General features: G+C 40.9%; 1 protein-coding gene across 1 annotated transcript in view; it reads right to left on the reverse strand.

Moving 5' to 3' along the window:
• PCNX2 (pecanex 2) overlaps positions 1–7,105 on the reverse strand; it is a 281,381-nt gene extending 274,276 nt beyond the window's left edge. Inside the window, exon 1 of the mRNA XM_081237716.1 lies at positions 6,935–7,105. Within this exon, the coding sequence (XP_081093842.1) occupies positions 6,935–7,087 (153 nt within the window). The 5' untranslated portion in view covers positions 7,088–7,105. The remainder of the gene's footprint in view (positions 1–6,934) is intronic.
• Positions 7,106–20,881: the final 13,776 nt, after the last annotated feature.

Genomic DNA, 20,881 nt, shown 5'->3' on the forward strand with positions numbered 1-20,881 from the left:
CACATGCCAAGGAACTATGAAAGGAATAAGCAACCAGGTGGGATAGAGAGGCAGCAGCCCTCCTCCAAGACACTGTGGGTGGGAGAGCCCTGGAAAAGAGAACAGGGTCTCTGCAGGACACGTGGAAGGACCTCACCAGAGGGAGTCAGCTGGGAACGTGAGCCATGCTTCAAGAGCCGGGAGCCAGCTTACCACCGTGCCTGTCAACAAAGCACTTTCCTGTTCTTCAAGGCCAAAGGCATCAGAACATTAGCCAGTGTGTGAGGGAAAAGAGTGAAAAAAGACCATGCCATCCTCATACCCCTTCCTGCTTGGATCACCATATGGAAACAGACATTCTGAAATCCCAGTCAAGTCTGTGCTTTGTTACTTAAAGCAACTAGAAGACTTTGTATTACCTGTGACCTGAAGTCCTGGGGCTTGCACATTTTTATCTAAGAGTAGAGAAAGAACTCCTCTACAGAGCAAATTGAAAGGGACAGTGGATGACAAAGATGGCTGCTTTGGGATTAAACCTAGCAGCTCCACATCACACTTCCATTCACATGTGTATAAAATATCACTGGAAGAACACACAAGAGACTGTGTGTGGAGGTTGCCTCTTGAATGAGGTACTAGAGACAAGTGTGGGAGGAAAGTTAACTTTTCCTACATACTTCTTTGCACCTGTTCAGTTTCTGGATCTCTTCATGCCCATGTGCAGAAAATAGATGGTCCTATTGTGAAATTACCTGTATTCAATATGGAATGGCCAAGGGGGTACCAGCTCCAACTGCTTGGCCTCTAATTCTGGTTAGGTCACGACTAGCCATGGATCCTGAAGGTTCTTACCCAACCTCTCCATGCCAGTTTCATCAACTGTAAAATGGGAATAATGACAGTGCCTCTCTGGGTTACTGTGAGGAAGATATGCTTTAGTTCATGCCAAGCTCTTTTAACAGTGCCAGTCTATCTGTGCTCAGTGAGTGTTGGCTGTTATTATTACCTGTAATAATAATAATAATGAATAATAATGATGATGTTAAAGGGGAAAATCCATCAGAAGAAAAGGTAAAAATCTGAATACCATTAAGAGCTAGTCCATTTTTTACTTTCATGGGACGTTGAAAAGAGATTAGAGTAGCTAAAATGGGAGTAAAGTTGGGTGGCTTGTAAAAGGAATCATCTGAGAGACCAAATGGTTAAAATTAGAAAACAATAATCACCTGATAAGTATCACCTTCCATATAAAATAAATCATACCATCCAGCAATCCCACTCCTGGGAATATACCCAGACAAAACTATAATTCAAAAAGATACATGCACCCCTATGTTCACAGCAGCACTCTTCACAACAGCCAAAACATGAAACAACTATATTTCAATTTTTTTAAAAAATTTAAGTAAATAAATAAATCACACCAAGCCTATTAAATAAAGTATTAGACATTACGATTGGAAAAATAACAGTATATCTAAGGAGAGCAGCATCCAAATAAAACTAGTCACTAACTGGGAGAAATTAAGGGAAGTGCCAGTGAGGTCAGAGACATAAATTTAACCACCAGAAAATTAGTCATGAACTTGCAATATGAGAACGGAAAGGAAAGGGGGAAAGGGTACTCTTTTTGGAGAGTGCTGCGGAACTTGTTCCGAAAGAACTTGTTCCCAAAGAACAAGGCAGGTACCGGTTCTTTTGTCACAGACAAAAAACACAACTGGCTGGCAGACAACCATGTGTCTAAACGGCAGAAGATGAGGAGAAGCAGAAGGAATTTTGCAGGAGGGTGGCAACATCACTCAAGAAAGGCCATATTGAAAAGAGTGAAGACGACTGCCCTAGAATGCCCTAGGGAGGGGGATATCCCTGGTGAAAGTGCCTTCACCAGAAAAGCAAAGTCCCATGGAGCCAAGCCCTTCATACACACAGTCCAAACAACCAACTGCAGCAGTAAAAATTTTAAGACAACCGCATGGGATGGCATTCAGCCCGAGTCTGGAAGCCCACAGCCCAGGGAAGAATGCCTTCAAGCATCCCTTAGCTGCAGCCCTTACACTTCGACCCCACTCTGTTTCAGACAGATGAGGGAAGGAGGAAGGAAATTCAGACATTCAAGTGGCTTATGGGAAAGTGGGGAGTATCATGCATCTCAATGTGAGAAGAAATAAGGTCCCCACAAGTAGAAGGACCAGACAATAAGCTTCTAGGAATCAAAGGAGACAAAGTATAGACCATGAGATTCAACAGCAGAAAAAGCCTTTCTTAGGAAGAAGCTGAATATGAGTGCTAGGATTGACCAGGGTGAGAGATACGCTTTTGGGACCAGCAATGTACCAAGCAGTCCAACAAAGTAACAACAATCAAACAGACCAGCCAGGCCTGCTGTGTCAGGTTATGCAGGTTGCATCCTGCACAAAGGCCTCCAGCTGACAGGGTCAAATGGTGGCTGAACTCCAGTCCCCAGGTCCTGAGCCAGGAAAGGGTTTGGACAGACCACCTTTTTGGAAAGGGTTTTGGACAGACCACCTTTCCATAATTCACATAAACTCATCTTCTATGTTAGAAGTAGGAGTGAAAAAAGGGGTGGCCAAAGACATACAAGACCTAAAGAAAAATATTCACGTACCCAAATGGTGAGTGGCCACAGACCGTGATAAAGAGTCACCAACTAGGTGTGACAATGACAGCTAGTGCGTGCAGAGCACCCACTGTATATCTGGCGCTACGCGGCCCCATGACAGGTAATCCCATTTCATTATAATTATAGCAATTAGAAATGATGTGGTTCTTATCAAAAAAGTCTCCAAGGATAAATTAAAAAGCAGAACTGGAAACACAGCAAGTCTGGCTAACACACAAGAAAATCAGAGGAAACAAAAAGCTACAGCCATAAAATAAAGGACAGGTTTTCCGTGTGAAAATCATTTATAACGTTGCCCCGCACGGGGTCTTGAAGAATGTGAAGGCTCCACCCCATTTTTTCCACTACTCAGGTTGACCTTACTACCACCAGGATGATCAGAACTTCCCTTGATGAGGGGTCACTGTTTCAGGGAGTTCAGATGCCCTCATGCACAGCAGGTCAGCAGCGCAGTGCTCTGACAAGGCCACAGACCTGGAGACGCCAGGACCTCAGCTAAAATTCTGAATATCACTACTCTTACTTAGATGGCCTTGAGCAAATAACCCACTCCCTCTGGATCTCAGTTGCTTAAATCTATAAAGCGAAGCTCGCTATCCCCATTTTGCAGATGAGAAAACTGAGGCCCAGAGAAGTGAAGATATTTCCACAAGATCACACAATTGATAGGCAGTAGAGCAGGGACATCTTTTGACACTAGCCTGGTGCTGTCACAACTTCTTAAGGGTCAGAATCATGCCCGGGATGCTCCTGTCCTAAAGCTCTACATGAATCTCTGTTGGTTATCTCAAAATAATAAGTACATGAACATGTGTAATAAATGAAAGGTTAAACATCTCTAATGACAAATGCATCTTCCAGTTGATCCAAATTAAAAGTAGGCTGATATGGGACTTCCCTGGTGGTACAGTGGTTAAGACTCTGCGCTCCCAATGCAGGAGGGGCCACGTTTGATCCCTGGTCCGGGAACTAGATCTCACATGCATGCTGCAACTAAGAAGCCAGTGAGCTACAACTAAGAGGCCCGCCTGCCACAACCAAGCAGCCCGCCTGCTGCAACTAAGACCCAGCGCAACCAAGTAAATAAATAAATTTTTTTAAGTAGACTGATAATAAAACAAAGTAAAACTCTTTCCAAATTATCTAAATAGACCTAATGTTTTTAGGTATGTACTTTTGAGCATTTCTCGAAAATATATAGCTTATAAATGCTAATAAATAACTTATTTTCCAACCAGACCTAAGTAAATGCGGGGGCTTAGAGATCAGTTTGCCTCAATAATTAATAATAAAATTTTAATTTACATATTCAAGGTCCCCATTAAATAAAAGGGTGGATTCTCCCTGCAGTGGAACTGCCTTGATTAAACATGTTTAATCAAATTGTGCAAAACCCAGAAAAGTTCAGGGCCCCTTAAATAACAGAACTTCAGCAAGCAGCCAGGGATCTTTTTGGACCAAGTTCTCATAAGTGGAACAAACTGAGAAAGATGTTAAAAATCACAGGCAGCACTGAAGTGCAGAAAAATATATTTAGGCATCAAAACCCAGAGAACAGAACCCTGCATTGGAGAAGAAGGGTCTTTTATTTCTAAGGTTATTTTCAGAGACCGGAAGACCAGAGCAAGAAAAGGACTACCTGCATTTTTTTCAATAAGATAGGCTATATATTAAAAAGCAGCCATGTAATAAATGCACTCACATAAAATGGCTCTGTAATCGTTAAAAGCACACTGGCATAAAAATATAGAAATTTTAGTATAACTGGTTTGATGTAAGCATTAAAGTATTTAAGGTATCAGTTTTTTGCTTTCTAAACTCCTGAGATTTAGCCAAAAATTATTTTGAAATATCATTAAAGAGGAACTTAACTAAGGACAATTTCCTATTTACAAATATAAAGTAGAAATCAAGCTACTCAATGAAGCATAATTAGGCAGAAATTAAGGGTTCTGAGCATACGTGTACATCAAATCTTAAAAGGAGTTATGTAAAAATGAGCCCGTACTCATAAAAAAACATCTGCAGGGATATACATTAAAAGTTACTCGGGTTGTTGCTGAGGAGTGGGATTAGATCATTATCAGGAAATACTCAAAATATGTTGTGAGGTAGACAACCTAATGCTGGTTGGAAGAGAAAGACAGGCAGGTTGATTTTATTTCTACCAGTTTATTATGTGTGAGATCATTGTGAGCTAAATGCAGGGCACTTTGCTAGGTACAACAAGGAAAACCAAGATGAATCAACAAAATCAAAAACCATGTCCTCAAAAAATCAAAAAGCTCACGACCCAGGAGCAGAGGTAAATACATGTTCCAACAACGAAGTACAGAATTCAAAACGTGCCATAGTACTGACATGAAAAACAGAATGGTATTAGGGCAAGAGAGAAGAGAGATTAATTCTAGATAAGTGGGATCAGGGAAGCCTAGACAGAGATGGCCTTTCCAGTGGGCTTTAGATTTTGGCAAGTGAATGATGGGGAAAAAATAAAGTCAGTACTGAGAAGTACTTTCATGCATTCATTCAATCAACTGTTCATTAATTCATTCAGTTCTCTATTCATTAATTCATTCAATCCTCCTATGCACCCTATAAGGCAGGTACCCTTAGCCCTGCTTTACACGCCAGAAAGCTCAAGCTTGCTTGAGCTCACACAACCAGTAAGCAGAAGAACCAGGACTGAACCCAAGCTTGTGTTCCTCAACTCTCTGCTGCGCTGCCCCTCTAAACAAAGAGAAAACACTGGGCCCTATAGGCTAAGGAAACAGGATGAACAAGGTCCCAGAAGAAGAGGAAACTTAACATTTATTAAAAAGAAACCATTTATTAAAGGGTCTCTATGGATTAGCCGCTGTATGAAGTGCTTTTTACATGAAATTTACTTATTTTTCCCATGAAATGGTCATTATCACATCTATTTTAAGGATGACAAAAGGAAGATTTAGATAGGTCAACTATCAGGTCAAACAGCTAGTAAGTACCAAAATGGAAATTTACACCAGGTCTGAGTCCAATCCCAGGTCAAGCCAGAAAGATGGATAGCTTTAGGTGCTTATTTGATCCCCAAAACAACACTTCACATCTGGTCCTAGTGTTTTTCTCATTTCACAGGTAAGAAAATTTTAAAAATCAGATAAGGTCAAAGTAACTTGCCCAAGGTCAGAGAACTGGTAAGAGGTGAACCCAAAATTTAACGCAGGCAGCCTGACTTCAGAGCCGGAATTCTGATCCTGTGGCTAAACTACCAGAAAAACAATACATGGGATCCAAATCACAGACAACTTCTAATGTCAAACTGGGACTCTGTCAGCCATGCAAACTCACTGAAGATTTCTGCTGTGGAGAACATGATCAAATTACGTTTTAGGAATAAAGACCTTCAATAGACATATCAAAATTAGATTCTTAACATTTAATATGACATGGAGCACCCTGCTTGTAGAGCTTCTCAAATAAGGTTAAACATTGTTTCAATAAGGTTTGTTTACCTTAGAAGGTCATCTGTGTAGCTACTCAGCAAGCACTCAACTGTGTAACCTCACTAAGGGTCAAATAAATTACATTAGATTTTTCCATCATTACATTTTTCTACAGATTTCTTTACACAGTGATGTGGAAATTGCAAATTGAGTAACTGCCTTCCCAAAGCAAAACAAGAAAGGAGGAAAGGGGGTAAAAGATCAACAACGGAAACAGGTTTGCTTTTAACATTTCATTTTTGCCTTTTGGCTATCATGCACAGCAGCTTCTACCAAACATTACCACAAGGTACCCAGCCGAGGGGCCTGGGACTGTTCACATACAAAACAGGTTCAACCTTCCACAGCGACACGCAGAGTCTGACTCAGCGGAACAGCTGGCATCAATTCTTTTTTTTTTTTTTTTTTTTTTTTTTTTTTTTTTTTGCGGTACGCGGGCCTCTCACTGTTGCGGCCTCTCCCGTTGCGGAGCACAGGCTCCGGACGCGCAGGCTCAGCGCCCATGGCTCACGGGCCCAGCCGCTCCGCGGCATGTGGGATCTTCCCGGACCAGGGCACGAACCCGTGTCCCCTGCATCGGCAGGCGGACTCTCAACCACTGCGCCACCAGGAAAGCCCTGGCATCAACTATTAATGAGTCCCAGAGCCCCCAAAGTCCTTCCTACTTCTTTTTCCTGCCGGAGAGCCCCTTCTCCTTTCCCTTTACTTTCTCTCTCCCAAATTCCTGAAGACCTTCCCCATCCCTCCTCTTAGGGAATCACTGCCAATCCTTTCCATCCCGAGGCAGACTCGGAGGTTTCCCCAGGGCTTGAACGCCGCCACTCACCAGGTGCAGAGCCAGGGGCAGCAGCAGCAAAAACAGCCACAGGTAGAGGTGGCAGCTGTTAGTGAACTTGCTCTGATCCGGGTCGTGGTACCAGCCCCCGGTGAGCGCGGCCCACACGCCCTGCCGAAGCAGCTGCAGCACCCGGGACGCCATGCCTGCGTCCCGGGGCCGGCGCGCGCCGCGCGGCCCGCTGCCAGCCGTCCGCCGCCCGGACGCCCTCAGCTTTAACACGCGGGCCCTCGCGCGGCGTCACCGCCGCCGCCGCCGCCGCTGCCGCCGCCCCCTCCAGCTCCTTCCGCCCCACGACCGAAGCTCCAACTGCTCCTCTGCCCGCACCCGCGAACCGCGGCGCCGGAGCCGGCTGCTGCCGCCGGACAGGTGGACGCCATGTCCGAGGGAGGAAGGATTTTCCCATGATGCTCAGAGGCGGCTGCTGGGAGGATGCTCCAGAGGCTCCTCCCAGCGCCCGCCTAGAGTCACTCCCTCGGCCTTCCTTGGTGGAGGGCGGCGAGGGGGGCGCGAGGGTGAGAAGAATTTCTGAGTCCCTCCAGCCTCTTCTTTTACCTCTGGCAGCTCCCCCCTACCTTTTCACCTCATCCTCCTATTAGGGAACGTGGAAAGCTTAAAAATCAAAGGTGTTCTCGTGCAGAAGAGACAAACCAGGACATGGTCCTTTGCCTTTGCCTTTTTTTGCAGCCTGCACCAAAATAGTTATGTAACTCCAGCTCCTGTCACACTTCCCTCAATGTAATTTCTTGCCCTGAGCACTGCCTGCACAGCTTAATTCTCCTTAACTGACCTCTGACCCCAGACGTTCTACTAGCTAACCTCTACCTGCGCCCTTGACCCTGATCTTTTTCCCTCCCTGACCTTTTCTCCTCCTCCCTGCTGTTGTCCACCCTGGCAGTAACGAAAATAACCACCTTTAGGGAATAATTTCAGGACCCTCAGTTAGGCTACCTGCCTTTTTATATATTTCCTAGAACATAATCCCAGGCATCAATTGGGTATACTGTTGAGATAGGAAGACCCACTAGAAGGTATCACTGAACTAATAATTTTTAAGCTTTTATAGTAGAGAAATTTCAGATTCTCTTCTGAAAGCAGGTTTTCGACAGGGAAGAAATAAAGAAGAACTTGCTTTCTTAGAATGAGGAAAGGAAGCTCTCATTACTAGTAACTGATAACCTAAAGTAAATGAGCTTCATGTGGTTGCAGAGAGCAGGCTTTGGGACACGTGGAGATAAAAGGGAACACGTCTTCCTTAGGTATGAGCAGCATAAGCCTTGTGTGAGTTAGGGCCTTTGGGGAAGAACGAGGATGAGAAAGATGCCATGATCCCCAAACATGCCTTTTCTGCATCATGCTTACCTCACCTGATATGTGCAGCTGTATATGCCCCGGCCATGCTCTGGTCTGCAGCAGCTTTTGCTCTTGGCCGCCTTAGGCAGGCCCAGTAAAGGCAGAAGCCTCCTTATGTGGAAATGAAACAAGGGGAGGGCCATCCTGAGGAGCAGGTCTGGGACGTGGAAGTCCAGTGTCATGCTGGTGTGTAAGCCTTCAGCTTTAACCACTCTTTAATCTACTCAGCACTCATCTGCAGGAATGACTAACCAAAATATAATAACACTGCTCTCTGTACTGAAAGAATCATCTTCTCAAAGGTACAGAGGATGCTTCTTTTTATATGGGCTCATCTCTTGAAACCTACCAGGCACTCTATACATGTTTAATGAATCAATAAATCAATCGATCGATCAACTCCACAGAAAAGACCCACATTAAAGGATTACTCTCATGTGCTTGGGTCCAGAAGAAATAGGTCCATTCTTGCACTGAAGGAGTGCCTTTATTCATTCTGATTATTCATTCATCCTTTATTCATGCCTGATTCATTGGAATATTTATTGAGCACCTTCTGTGTGCCAGGCATTTTGTTGAAGGAGAGAAAGCAAATATAAAAAATATATAGTCACTACCATGAAGGAGTTCGCAGACTACAAGGGGAGACAGGCAAATCAACAAAGACTTGCAATTAAATGTGCTGTATGCTACAATGGAATTGAATATATGTTTCCTCTTGGAGATGCCCATATGGAAGGCATACTGCTGGAAGGTACGTCCTGCCCACCATCCCTATGCTAGGAGCCACTTCAAGGATGCAGCCTTGAGAGAGTAATGTGTGGTTGAGACCATATGGACTGTATGCCTGACTGAGCCCCATTAAGGCCTCTATATTAACTCTTTAAGTTTCTGGTGGGCAGGCGTGGAGATCTACCTGTCTTGTGGCCACCCAAGACAAGCCTCGTATGTAAGTTCTCTTGCTTCTTAAACCTGCCACCTACCAATCAGGAGTGGCTGCCTCTTTCTTCATCTCTTTCTTGGCTTCTTTTGGATTGATTATGTTTTATTATTGAAACTTTTTATATTACCTTGAAAGTCATAAACCTGTAAAGCTTTTTTTTTAAAGAGGTCAGAAATATAAAGTAAGGTATTTCTTTATTTTTTAATTTATTTATTTTATTTATTTATCTTTGGCTGCCTTGGGTCTTTGTTGCTGCACGCGGGCTTTCTCTAGTTGCGATGAGCGGGGACTTCTCTTCATTGCGGTGCGCAGGCTTTTCATTGCGGTGGCTTCTCTTGTTGTGGAGCACAGGCTCTAGGCACGTGGGCTTCAGTAGTTGTGGCATGTGGGCTCAGTAGTTGTGGCTCGCAGGTTCTAAAGTGCAGGCTCAGTAGTTGTGGCGCACGGGCTTAGTTGCTCTACGGCATGTGGGATCTTCCCGGACCAGGGCTCGAACCCGTGTCCCCTGAATTGGCAGGCGGATTCTTAACCACTGGGCCACCAGGAAAGTCCTAAAGTAAGGTATTTCTAATGGAGGTAGAATTATACAGTAGAGAGGATAACGTCAGGACGTGGAGGACACACGTGGAGAAGGAGTACAGAGGAGTGTAGGAGTAGGGTAGGTCCTTCGTGTAGGAGTCAGAGGGGAAGCAGAGATTATTTATAATGATGGAGGGATTTCATAGAGCATCCATAAAGAATTTGGAGAGAGCAGAGAAAAGATAGGCTCATCCTCAGTCAGTAGGCATGAAGAAGTATGGAAATAAGGACAAGACTGCATTTAGGAAAAATTCCTAATGAATAGAATACTAACCCTTCACTCCAAGATCATTTGAGATTTTCCCAAATATGACTCATTCTGCCTAAGAGTAAACATATAATGTAAAACACATTTTTGGTTCTTTTAACTGCATATTATAACTCAAACAGTCAAGTTTGAAGTAGAAAACACCAGTTATTATTGTTACTGTTGAAAAAAGTGAAGGAAAAAAGCAGAGTGGCCTTTACTCATTTGTAGCACTAGGTGGCACCAGAGCGCTGCATCAGATGCAGTAAAATAGAGCCCGTGGCTGACACAGCAAAGCAAGAAAAGACTTTAAACAAGGGTGAATTCAATACTCTGGAAAGCTTGCCTCCAAAATGACACTTCTTCTTTCACCTGATTAGTTTGTTCATGTCTTCTGAAGGCCACTGTGGCCTTTATTTAATCTAAAACAATTTTTTAACCTTATATACAAATTAGTGTCCCTGAAGAACAGAATAGAAATAGGACCCAAAGTATATTCTAAAATCTAATTTTAAAACTTTTCAGGAATAAAAGAGGACTTTACCTAAACATTAAAAGGGTGCATCATGCCCCTATCCCCAAAATGACAAAAAAAAATGAACATTAAGATAGATCCTAGGGCAACTGACTTCTCCAATCAGAGCAGGACCTTGGTGAACTCACTCTCCCACAAAAGCAATGAAAATACAGGGAGAGCAACTAAGAACAATCATTTCATAACCCTAAAAATTAACCAAAGCCATAGATTGAACTGCAAATCATCCATCCAAGAGGAACTATTGAACTTAGGTAAGACAGTAGGGTCTGTGACATTTTAACAGGGGCTATTCTCACCCTTCCTCCATCCCAAGCTCAGTGACCCACCCTACAGAACCCTATGAAAAGATAAAAGGGTTTCTTTATGCTGAAATTAAACGACACTAGACAATAACTCCAATCCACACAAAGCAATAACGAGCACCCCGTAAAGGTAACTATGCAAGTACATATAAAAAAGTACAAATATATATATATATATATATATATATATTTTTTTTTTTTTTTTTTTTTTTTTTTTTTTTTTGCGGTACGCGGGCCTCTCACTGTTGTGGCCTCTCCCGTTGCGGAGCACAGGCTCCGGACGCACAGGCTCAGCGGCCATGGCCCACGGGCCCAGCCGCTCCGCGGCATGTGGGATCTCCCCAGACCAGGACACGAACCCGTGTCCCCTGCATCGGCAGGCAGACTCTCAACCACTGCACCACCAGGGAAATATATTTTTGTTTATAACCCCTCTATTCTTATATCTGCTGTAAACACAACTGCATAACGCAAGAATTCCTGTCCAGTTATTCTTTTAATAAGCAAGATATACATTTTTATTCTGTGAAGTGACTAAATTTTGGGAGTTTACTTGTTACTGCAGCACAACCTACCCTAACACAGAAATTATTACCTTGAAATAGTGTACAAATGTAATAAAACCTAAAATAGTTGGCATTGGCTTAGCAGCTGTTGAGCAAGTGAGGAGCAAGGAAACATCTTGCAGGCTGGAAAGATGGAGACCCAAGTTATGCAGCATTAAATTATTTGGTAAAAGTGTCCTCTTCAGGGACTCAGATGACCTACCAACAGCTACTGAGCCTATGACTCCGGAGAAAAAAATTGGGAAAGAAAAAAAGAAAGAATGTGTGTGCACATTGACTGTTCCCGGTTCCATTTAGCAAAAAATAACTGAATGATTTCAAAGCAGAACACCAGGGCCCTGAATGGCCTCAGCATGGCGTAGCTGATTCACCAGCCTAAATGCCTGCTTCTTACTTGAAAATAAATTACAATAGAAATAAATTAATTTCTATTGTGTTGTTACCAAAATGGGGGATCCATTTGCTACTGCAGCTTAGCCTACCCTAATTAATACAAGAAACAATGCAAATAAATTAAGCATTGAACCCAAGGAAAAGAATAACAACAACAAACCCAAGGAAAGCAGATGGAAAATAGTAATGAGTATAAATGCAGAGATTAATCATTAGAAAAAAGAAAAACAGGGCTTCCCTGGTGGCGCAGTGGTTGAGAGTCCGCCTGCCGATGCAGGGGACACGGGTTCGTGCCCCGGTCTGGGAAGATCCCACGTGCCGCGGAGCGGCTGGGCCCGTGAGCCATGGCTGCTGAGCCTGCGCGTCCGGAGCCTGTGCTCTGCAGGGGGAGAGGCCACAACAGTGAGAGGCCCGCCTACCGCAAAAAAAAAAAAAAAAAAGAAAAAAGAAAAACAATAGAACTAATAAATACAAAAACACAAAAGTTTTGTTAGGGGAAGGGCAATAAAATAGATAAATCAGTAGCTCATCTGAACAGAAGCAAAGGTAGAAAGCATAAATAGGCAAAAAGGAGAAAACAATAGAAAAGAAAGAAATTTAAATAATCATAAGAGAATACTTTGCTACAGAGTATGTAAATAAATGTGGGAACCTAGGTGAAATGGGTAATTATCTAGAAAACTTAAATTACCAAATCTCACCCCAGAAGAGAGAAAATCTAAAGCAAACAATAACCTTATGGAAGAAATAGAGACTATTATAAAAATGGTACACATTCAAGAAGCACTAGACCCAAACTCTTGCAAAGCAGATTTGTACATAAACTTTTATGATACAGGTAATTCCAGTGTAATTTAAACTGTTTCAGAACACTGAAAAAGAAGAAAGACATTTCCAAATCCTTTACATGAAGATAACATAACATACATTCCAAAAATCAAATAAAATGTCATAACTATACCCAATCATGAGTATGAATATTCATGCAAAAATCCAAATGAAATATTAGCAAAGTGAATGCAGCAACACATAAAAACCAAAGGGAGATTCATTCCAGGAATACAAAGATGATTCATCCCCTAAAGGGTACCCATTAAAGGTGGTAAATTTAGGATGTCCATTATCAAAATCATTATTTCATGTGGTCTGGGAACACTGGTCAAAGTATTAGAGAAGATATCCACATGACGAAAACCTTAAAGAGCTATCAAAGGACACAAGCAAACAAAAATACTAAACAAATGGAAGGGCATAGAAGGTTGTGAGCCTGGAAGATTCAATGTTACAAAGTCTTGGTGAATTAGTTTGCAACCCCTAACATAATCCCAATTTAGGAAACCCCAAAGAACAAAACACACACCACAACAGGGATGAATCTTAACAAATACAAGCTTACTGAGCACCATAAACTCAGAAGAGTACACACAATATGATTCCCTTTCTATAAAATTTGAAGAGAGGGAAACCTAATTTATGCTGTCAGGACAGTGACTGGAAGGAAGAGCAAGGAGTTCCTGGGTTTCTACTGGTGCTCTGTTTCTTGATCTGGGTGCTGCTTACACATATGATGTTAGTTTGTGTCCCGTAGAGATAAATAAGAAGAATTGCCAGGAAAATTCTGGAAACAAATGTTAGTGAGGAGGATTAGCCCTAACCAATACTATAATATTGTGTTCCTACGGCACAAGTAGACAGAAATGTCAGTGAGCTAGAAGGATGGAGGGGGGTCGGGGGGGAACACTAAATGAAAACTTATGGAAAATCATTTTCAAGAATTAAGGAAGTCTTTTCTACTATGACCTGGAATCCATAAAGGAAAAGATTCAACTACATAGAAGTGAAAAGAAAAAGAAAAGAAAACATCTTCATTAAAAAAAAAATCACAGATAAACCATAATGGAAAAGAATATTAAAAAATTGTATGTATATGTATAACTGAATCACTTTTCTGTACAAGAAAAATTAACATAACATTGTAAATCAACTATACTTCAGTTAAATAAAGAAATAAAAATAAAGTGTTCAACAACAGCAAAAAAAAATCACACAAAGAGAAAAAAATCTAGACACACCAGTAAAAATATGTCCACCTAATATTTAAGTCATATAGATAAGTCATTTAATACACACAGACCTCCTAAATATCAATAAGAAATAAGACAAGACCAACCAAAAATGGACAAAGGGAAAAGAAAGAACAGATAGTTCACAGAAAGGTTAATTCAAATGACTCAAATGTCTGAAAAGATGTCAGCCTCAGTCACAGTAAGAAAGTATTTTCTAAAATATGGCTGCAAAAATAATTAGAACACACACACATAGCAGATTTTCTACCTTCTTTCTAGATGGATTCTAAACATGGAAAATATTAAAAGATGGAGACAACTAGTCAAGGGAATAATAAGCTGCTAAAAGAATATTAGTTTCACTTGAAAAAGCAGACTTAGAATCCATCAAAGTAGGAAAAATAAGGTTTCCAGTACCAAACTTAATATTAAGGAAAGTCAATATCCAGTATAAGTGGAAGCTGGGGCTCAGATTCTACTTGTTGAATATACCATAATTCGTTAATATTTTTTAAGATGTTAAATTTCTAATCTTTGAGAGGCTGCATTTTTTAATGGTATTCTTACTGTTATTATAGAAAACCAGTTTGCCCAAGAGCATTATTAGATAAGAAAATCCTCCCTGAAATAGATACTCCCTGGAGGATTTCCCTCACTGAACCCTCAGCTCTATCAAGTGACTTGAGAAAAGATTAGGAAGACTTCAAATAATCCTGTACCTAGCAACCACAAAACAATACTTGACATTTACAGGACACATTTCAGTTTTCAAAGTACTTCACATTCATCAGCTCCTTCAGGATAATAAAACCAACCTAAAAAGTAACAATAACACCCAGAAAATCAGGAAGTTCACATGATGACGCAGATGCTGTGGCTTTGGGCCCTGGAAATTCTTACAGAAATTAAAACTAACACTGAATAGTGGGAAGCAGCCGCAGAGCACAGGGAGATCAGCTCGGTGCTTTGTGACCGCCTGGAGGGGTGGGATGGGGAGGGTGGGAGGGAGGGAGATGCATGAGGGAAGGGATGTGGGAACAGATGTATATGTATGACTGATTCACTTTGTTATAAAGCAGAAACTAATAAAAAAAATAAAATAAAATAAAATAAAATAAAATAAAACTAACACTGAGGCAGGAGAAATCGTGGCAGCAGGAATGGATGGAAGCAGGGTACTTATAACTGGTATGTTCCACCCTTGTGTTTAAAGGAAGAAAAGGTCAGCTGGGTTGATTTAAGATTTCTGAAGAAATTTCAGCAGAGATTTAAAAAGACTTAGAGAAAGAGATTATTTCATGAAAGAACCTTGAACCATGTAGATCAGTGCTGAATTAGCATATGCTGAAACCAGTAATTAAGAAAAAAAATTCTTGGATTCATTTAGTGTTTTTAGTGTTTTTCTTCTAAGAATTTCAAAAGAGCTGTTTAATTTTGTTATCATTAATTCTCATGGTACTCATCGTATTCTTAAGTGAGTATGTTACTATTCCTCTAATTTTATATGTAGATTAAAATATTGGGCTGTTGAAACCAAAGCTCAAGGTCTCTAAAAAGGTCAGTGGTGTAAATTTGTTGTGTGTCTCAGTCTATTTTAGGAAGGTTAGACCCCCAAGACAGATCTGATGTGCAGGAAACCATCATTTCCATAGAATGAATACCATAAAAGAGCACAACAGAGTAAATTTGTTCAGAGTAGAAAAGTCAGCTCACAAAAACAGGCCCATGAGTCTGTGAGCCATGAGTCCAAGAATTAGACATTCTGATCAAGAACATGAACTTACTGTATATTTTGTAATGTAACTAGCAAGCTGATGGTACTAAATAAAAATGAAACATAGCAAGTATAAACCCATTAGCCTATGGTTTATTCGCTACAATCTTAGGAGGATGAGTTGCTCTTTTTTTTTTAATCATCTTTGTCCTCTGTGTCCTCTGTTTAATATTTCTAGCAGTTTATGAAGAATTAGTCATTATATTTGAAGAGTCTAGTAAATTACAAATAAAAGAAAGCTAATTCTGATAGGACAGAATGTACAAAAATGGCAACTCAGAGCGGAATGGTGACCTTCCTATCTCAGGTCCAAGGTCATGAGCTTTGTAGCTTTCCTTTAGAAGGGATATCGTAAAGAGTTTTAAAAAGACCTTGGCTTTCTGAAACCACTCAGGTTTTTACATTGTTGTATTATTCAATGAAGTAGTTCATTGTGCATCTGAGTAGCCCTGACTGGAATCTGTAACTTTAAGCGTGGACAGGCAAGGGGCCAGTCCTGTCCAGTGATTAAAGTTACAGAAATTCTAAAAATCATGATGACTCTGTCCAAAGCTGAAAGCCAGCTGAAACTTTGGGAATAAACAGCAACCTGACACACAGACTGAATTCAAAGCTTCAACACTTAGAGAACACGCCAATAAGTGTTAACTTATTATAATTGATGAATCGTCATCGTCATTGTCATCATTGTTATTATTATTCATTTAACCCCTCTTTAAACCACATCTTTAAACTCATGAAAAGGAAGCCAGAGAACCGGATTATAGCACAGGGAACCATATGCAATATCCTGTGATAAACCATAATGAAAAAGAATATACATAACTGAATCACTTTGCTGTACAGCAGAAATTAACACAACATTGTAAATCAACTGTACTTCAATAAAAAATAAAGTAGTCTAAGTAAAAAACAAAACAACAACAACAAAAAGTACTCCATGCTGCCTTTTGCTCACCACACTCACTTATAACTCTGCAGCTACAACATTGAGGTAATGAGCTGGGCCTTCCCCTGACAACAGGAAAGTCAAAGTACATTGTGAACTCTTTTGTGGTATTTGCTCACCTAATCTTTCTCCAGATAATTGCTTGTCCAATCCTTTCTCTCCTTCAAGTCTTTGCTCAAATCTCTCCTTCTCAAAGAGGCCATCCTGTCTACCCTGTTGACCACCACAAAATGCCCCAGTTCACTCCACCTTCGCCCCCATTCCTGATGCATCTTTTCTTGCTTTCCTTTTTATTTTTACACAGTATTTATCAAATTCTAATATGCAATGTAATTTGCATATTTATTCTATTTCCCACCTACTTCCTTTAAAATATAAGTTCCATGATAAAAAGAGAGCTTTCTTTGTTTTGTTCACCTTAACATCCCAAGTACCTAGATTACTGCCTGACACTCAAAAAAAAAAAAAAAAACAGATGTTGAAAGATGAACCTAGTTTTCCTATATATTCTGTTCTATCACTATTGCAAACTATCTCTATTATTACTTGGCCTTATTGTGGCATGGTCCATGATGAATGAATATCAAAAATACTGGTTAGTAAATAAATAAAAGTTAGTAAATAATAATAAAAATTACTTGCAAATATGTATAATTTGGTTTACTAAAAAAGCATTATGTTGGGCTTCCCTGGTGGCGCGGTGGTTGAGAGTCCGCCTGCCGATGCAGGGGACGTGGGTTCGTGCCCTGGTCCGGGAAGATCCCACATGCCACAGAGCGGCTGGGCCCGTGAGCCATGGCCGCTGAGCCTGCGCGTCTGGAGCCTGTGCTCTGCAACGGGAGAGGCCACAACAGTGAGAGGCCCGTGTACCGCACAAAAAAAAAAAAAAGCACTATGTTTTATGATGTCATATGCCCAAGACCCTTGGAAATTACCATCCCAACTTTTAATTCTGAACACCCTGTGAAAATCTTAGAATTTTTCTGGCAGGTGAAATTGATCTTGTATGGGAAAATATACCAAATGGAAGCCAAAAAAAAAGGATAAATATGCTTTCTATTGAATTTTCCATTCTAATGGCTCCTCTATGCATAGTAATGAATATTAAAATAATACAAGCTAACATTTATTAGCACTAATTAAGTGCTATGCTTTAATATACTAGCTCAATGAATCTTCAGAACAACACCACAGGGCAGATGTTGTTGTTCTACCATTTTGCAGAAACAGTGGAAAAACATTTAGAGTCATGTAACAAGTAATGACAAAGTCAAGATTGGAACCCAGGACTGTCTGCAGACTCTTGCTGTTATACCAAATTATACCACATTGGTGAAACACCACACACACACACACACACACACACACACACACACACCATTTCCCAAATATAATCCAAGGTAAATAATTCATGACAGCTGTCATTTCCAAAGTTCCAGGGCATCAATCAAAATGCTTTTTGTCTTAAAAAGTTTGAGCAATTCCATTGAACTGTTAATCTTCCTAATATACTGTTTTACACCTAGAAGTATGAAGGTCTGATAAAAGTAACTAAAAATTCTAAGAACCATCTTTTTATCCGGAAGATTGTTCCATGTCTTAAAGAATTTACACATAGTTCTTGAGGGAATATTTTTCCTCACCCCTCTCTCTCACCCCTCCAGGGTTTCTCATCTCTCCTCATGTCTAGACACCCCGCTCATTTTTTAAGTCCTTTCTAATCTGGCTTCCTTTCTCAGCTTTTCTCCAGAAAATATTCTTTCCTGTTGTTGAGTCATGACAATAGCCTGTGAACACCAAAATCCTTGTCCTTTCTTCCTTATGCTTTCTTCTTCATCCTCTCACGATCCTGTCTTTACCATCCACTTGTTTACCCCACCAACCCTGAAAGTTCTCTCTCCTCTGTTATACCATCTCACCGTGAGGATGACCATCCTGGGATTTTAGTCTTGAGTGGCCTGTGTCGGGAACCTGGGACAGTTGGTCACCTTGTACGTCACCCTCTTTCTCACAGATCCCCACTGCCTTTCAACTGCTCTACTGTTCCACACACTCCAAGCAGTATGTCCCTCTCACATTGCTATTTCCTTCTATTTGTTAATCTTGACTCACTAAGATCCTGGATGGTAAGGGCAGCTCTAGATTAATTTTCCCCATCTCCACTTTCTTACTCTTTATTTTTTTCACTATAAATTGTCTCCCTGTGCACAACTAAAGCTGATTTTTTAAAAACTTTATTTTTATTTGTTTATTTTTTGCTGCATTGGGTCTTCATTGCCGTGCGTGGGCTTTCTCTAGTTGCGGCGAGTGGGGGCTACACTTCGTTGCGGTGCGTGGGCTTCTCATTGCGGTGGTTTCTCTTGTTGCGGAGCATGGGCTCTAGGCGCTCAGGCTTCAGTAGTTGTGGCCCGTGGGCTCTAGAGTGCAGGCTCAGTAGTTGTGGTGCATGGGCTTAGTTGCTCTGAGACATGTGGGATTCTTCCCCGACCAGGGCTTGAACTTATGTCCCCTGCATTGGCAGGCGGATTCTTAACCACTGTGCCACAAGGGAAGTCCCTTAATAAAATTTTTACTGCTTTGTCAAGGACATTTCAAAATGAACACAGCATTTTTTTTTAACTGCAAGTGTGAAACATTGAAGAATACAATCATTACTCACGCAATTCAGTACCACTACCTTGATTTCACACCATTGCTTTCACACCATCATTGCAAATGTCAACACAGTGAAAAAAGCAAATAATACTTCAGTGTAATTATGAAAATAATTTTAGTGTAATTATGAAAGTAATTTTGACCTTGTAGACCTCCTGAAATGGTCTCAGGGATCTCTTGGGGCCCACAGACCATGCTTTGAGAACTGCTGAGCTAAGATAATAGAGGCAGTGGTAATTAATTACAGTAAGATTCCCAAAGAGGTGATTCTTTTTTTTAATTTATTTATCTTTTATTGAAGAACAGTTGATTTACAATGTTTCACGTGTACAGCAAAGTGATTCAGTTATATATACATATATAAATATATATATATATACATTATATATTCTTTTTTTAGATTCTTTTCCATTGTAGGTTATTACAAGATATTGAATATAGTTCCCTGTACTATATAGTAGGTCCTTGTTGTTTATCTCTTTTATATATAATAGTATGTATCTGTTAATCCCATACTCCTAATTTATCCCCCCTTTCTGTTTGGTAACCATAAGTTTGTTTTCTAATTCTGTGAGTTTATTTCTGTTTTGTAAATAAGTTCATTTGTATCATTTTTTTAAGATTCCACATGTAAGTGATATCATATGATATTTGTCTTTCTCTGTCTGACTTACTTCACTTAGTATGATAATCTCTAGGTCCATCCATGTTGCTGCAAGTGGCATTATTTCATTCTTTTTTATGGCTGAGTAATATTCCATTCTATATAGGTACCACACCTTCTTTACCCATTCATCTGTTAATGGACATTTAGGTTGCTTCCATGTTTTGGCTGTTGTAAATAGTGCTGCTCTGAACACTGGGGTGCATGTATCTTTTGCAATTAGAGTTTTTGTCTTTTCCAGATATATGCCCAGGAGTGGGATTGCTGGATCATATGGTAGCTCTATTTTTAGTCTTTTAAGGCCACTGTTCTCCATAAGGGCCCCACCAATTTACATTCTCACCAGCAATGTAGGAGGGCTTCCTTTTCTCCACACCTTCTCCAGCATTTATTATTTGTAGACTTCTTGATGATGGTCATTCTGACCAGTGTGAGGTGATACCTCATTATAGTTTTGATTTGTATTTCTCTAAAAATTAGTGATGTTGAACATCTTTTCACGTGCCTGTGGGCCATCTGTATGTCAAGAAGGTGATTCTTAAGCATTGGTTCTCCTTCTAGAACCAGCATTTTTTTTGGCTGGGTCGGGTCTTCATTGCTGCACATGGGCTTTTTTCTTTAGTTGCAGTGAGCGGGGGCTACTCTTCGTTGCGGTGCGCAGGCTTCTCATTGCGGTGGCTTCTCTTGTTGCGGAGCATGGGCTCTAGGCACATGGGCTTCATTAGTTGTGGCATGCAGGCTCAGTAGTTGTGGCACATGGGCATAATTGCTCCACAGCGTGTGGGATCTTCCCGGACCAGGGCTCGTACCCGTGTTCCCTACATTAGCAGGTGGATTCTTAACCATTGCGTCACCAGGGAAGTCCCCACAACTTTTTTCTTTTAAGAGAGTAAATCCATATGGTCATTC

This window comes from Mesoplodon bidens (assembly GCF_964165515.1).
Source record: "Mesoplodon bidens genome assembly, chromosome: 1".
Taxonomy (NCBI): domain Eukaryota; kingdom Metazoa; phylum Chordata; class Mammalia; order Artiodactyla; family Ziphiidae; genus Mesoplodon; species Mesoplodon bidens.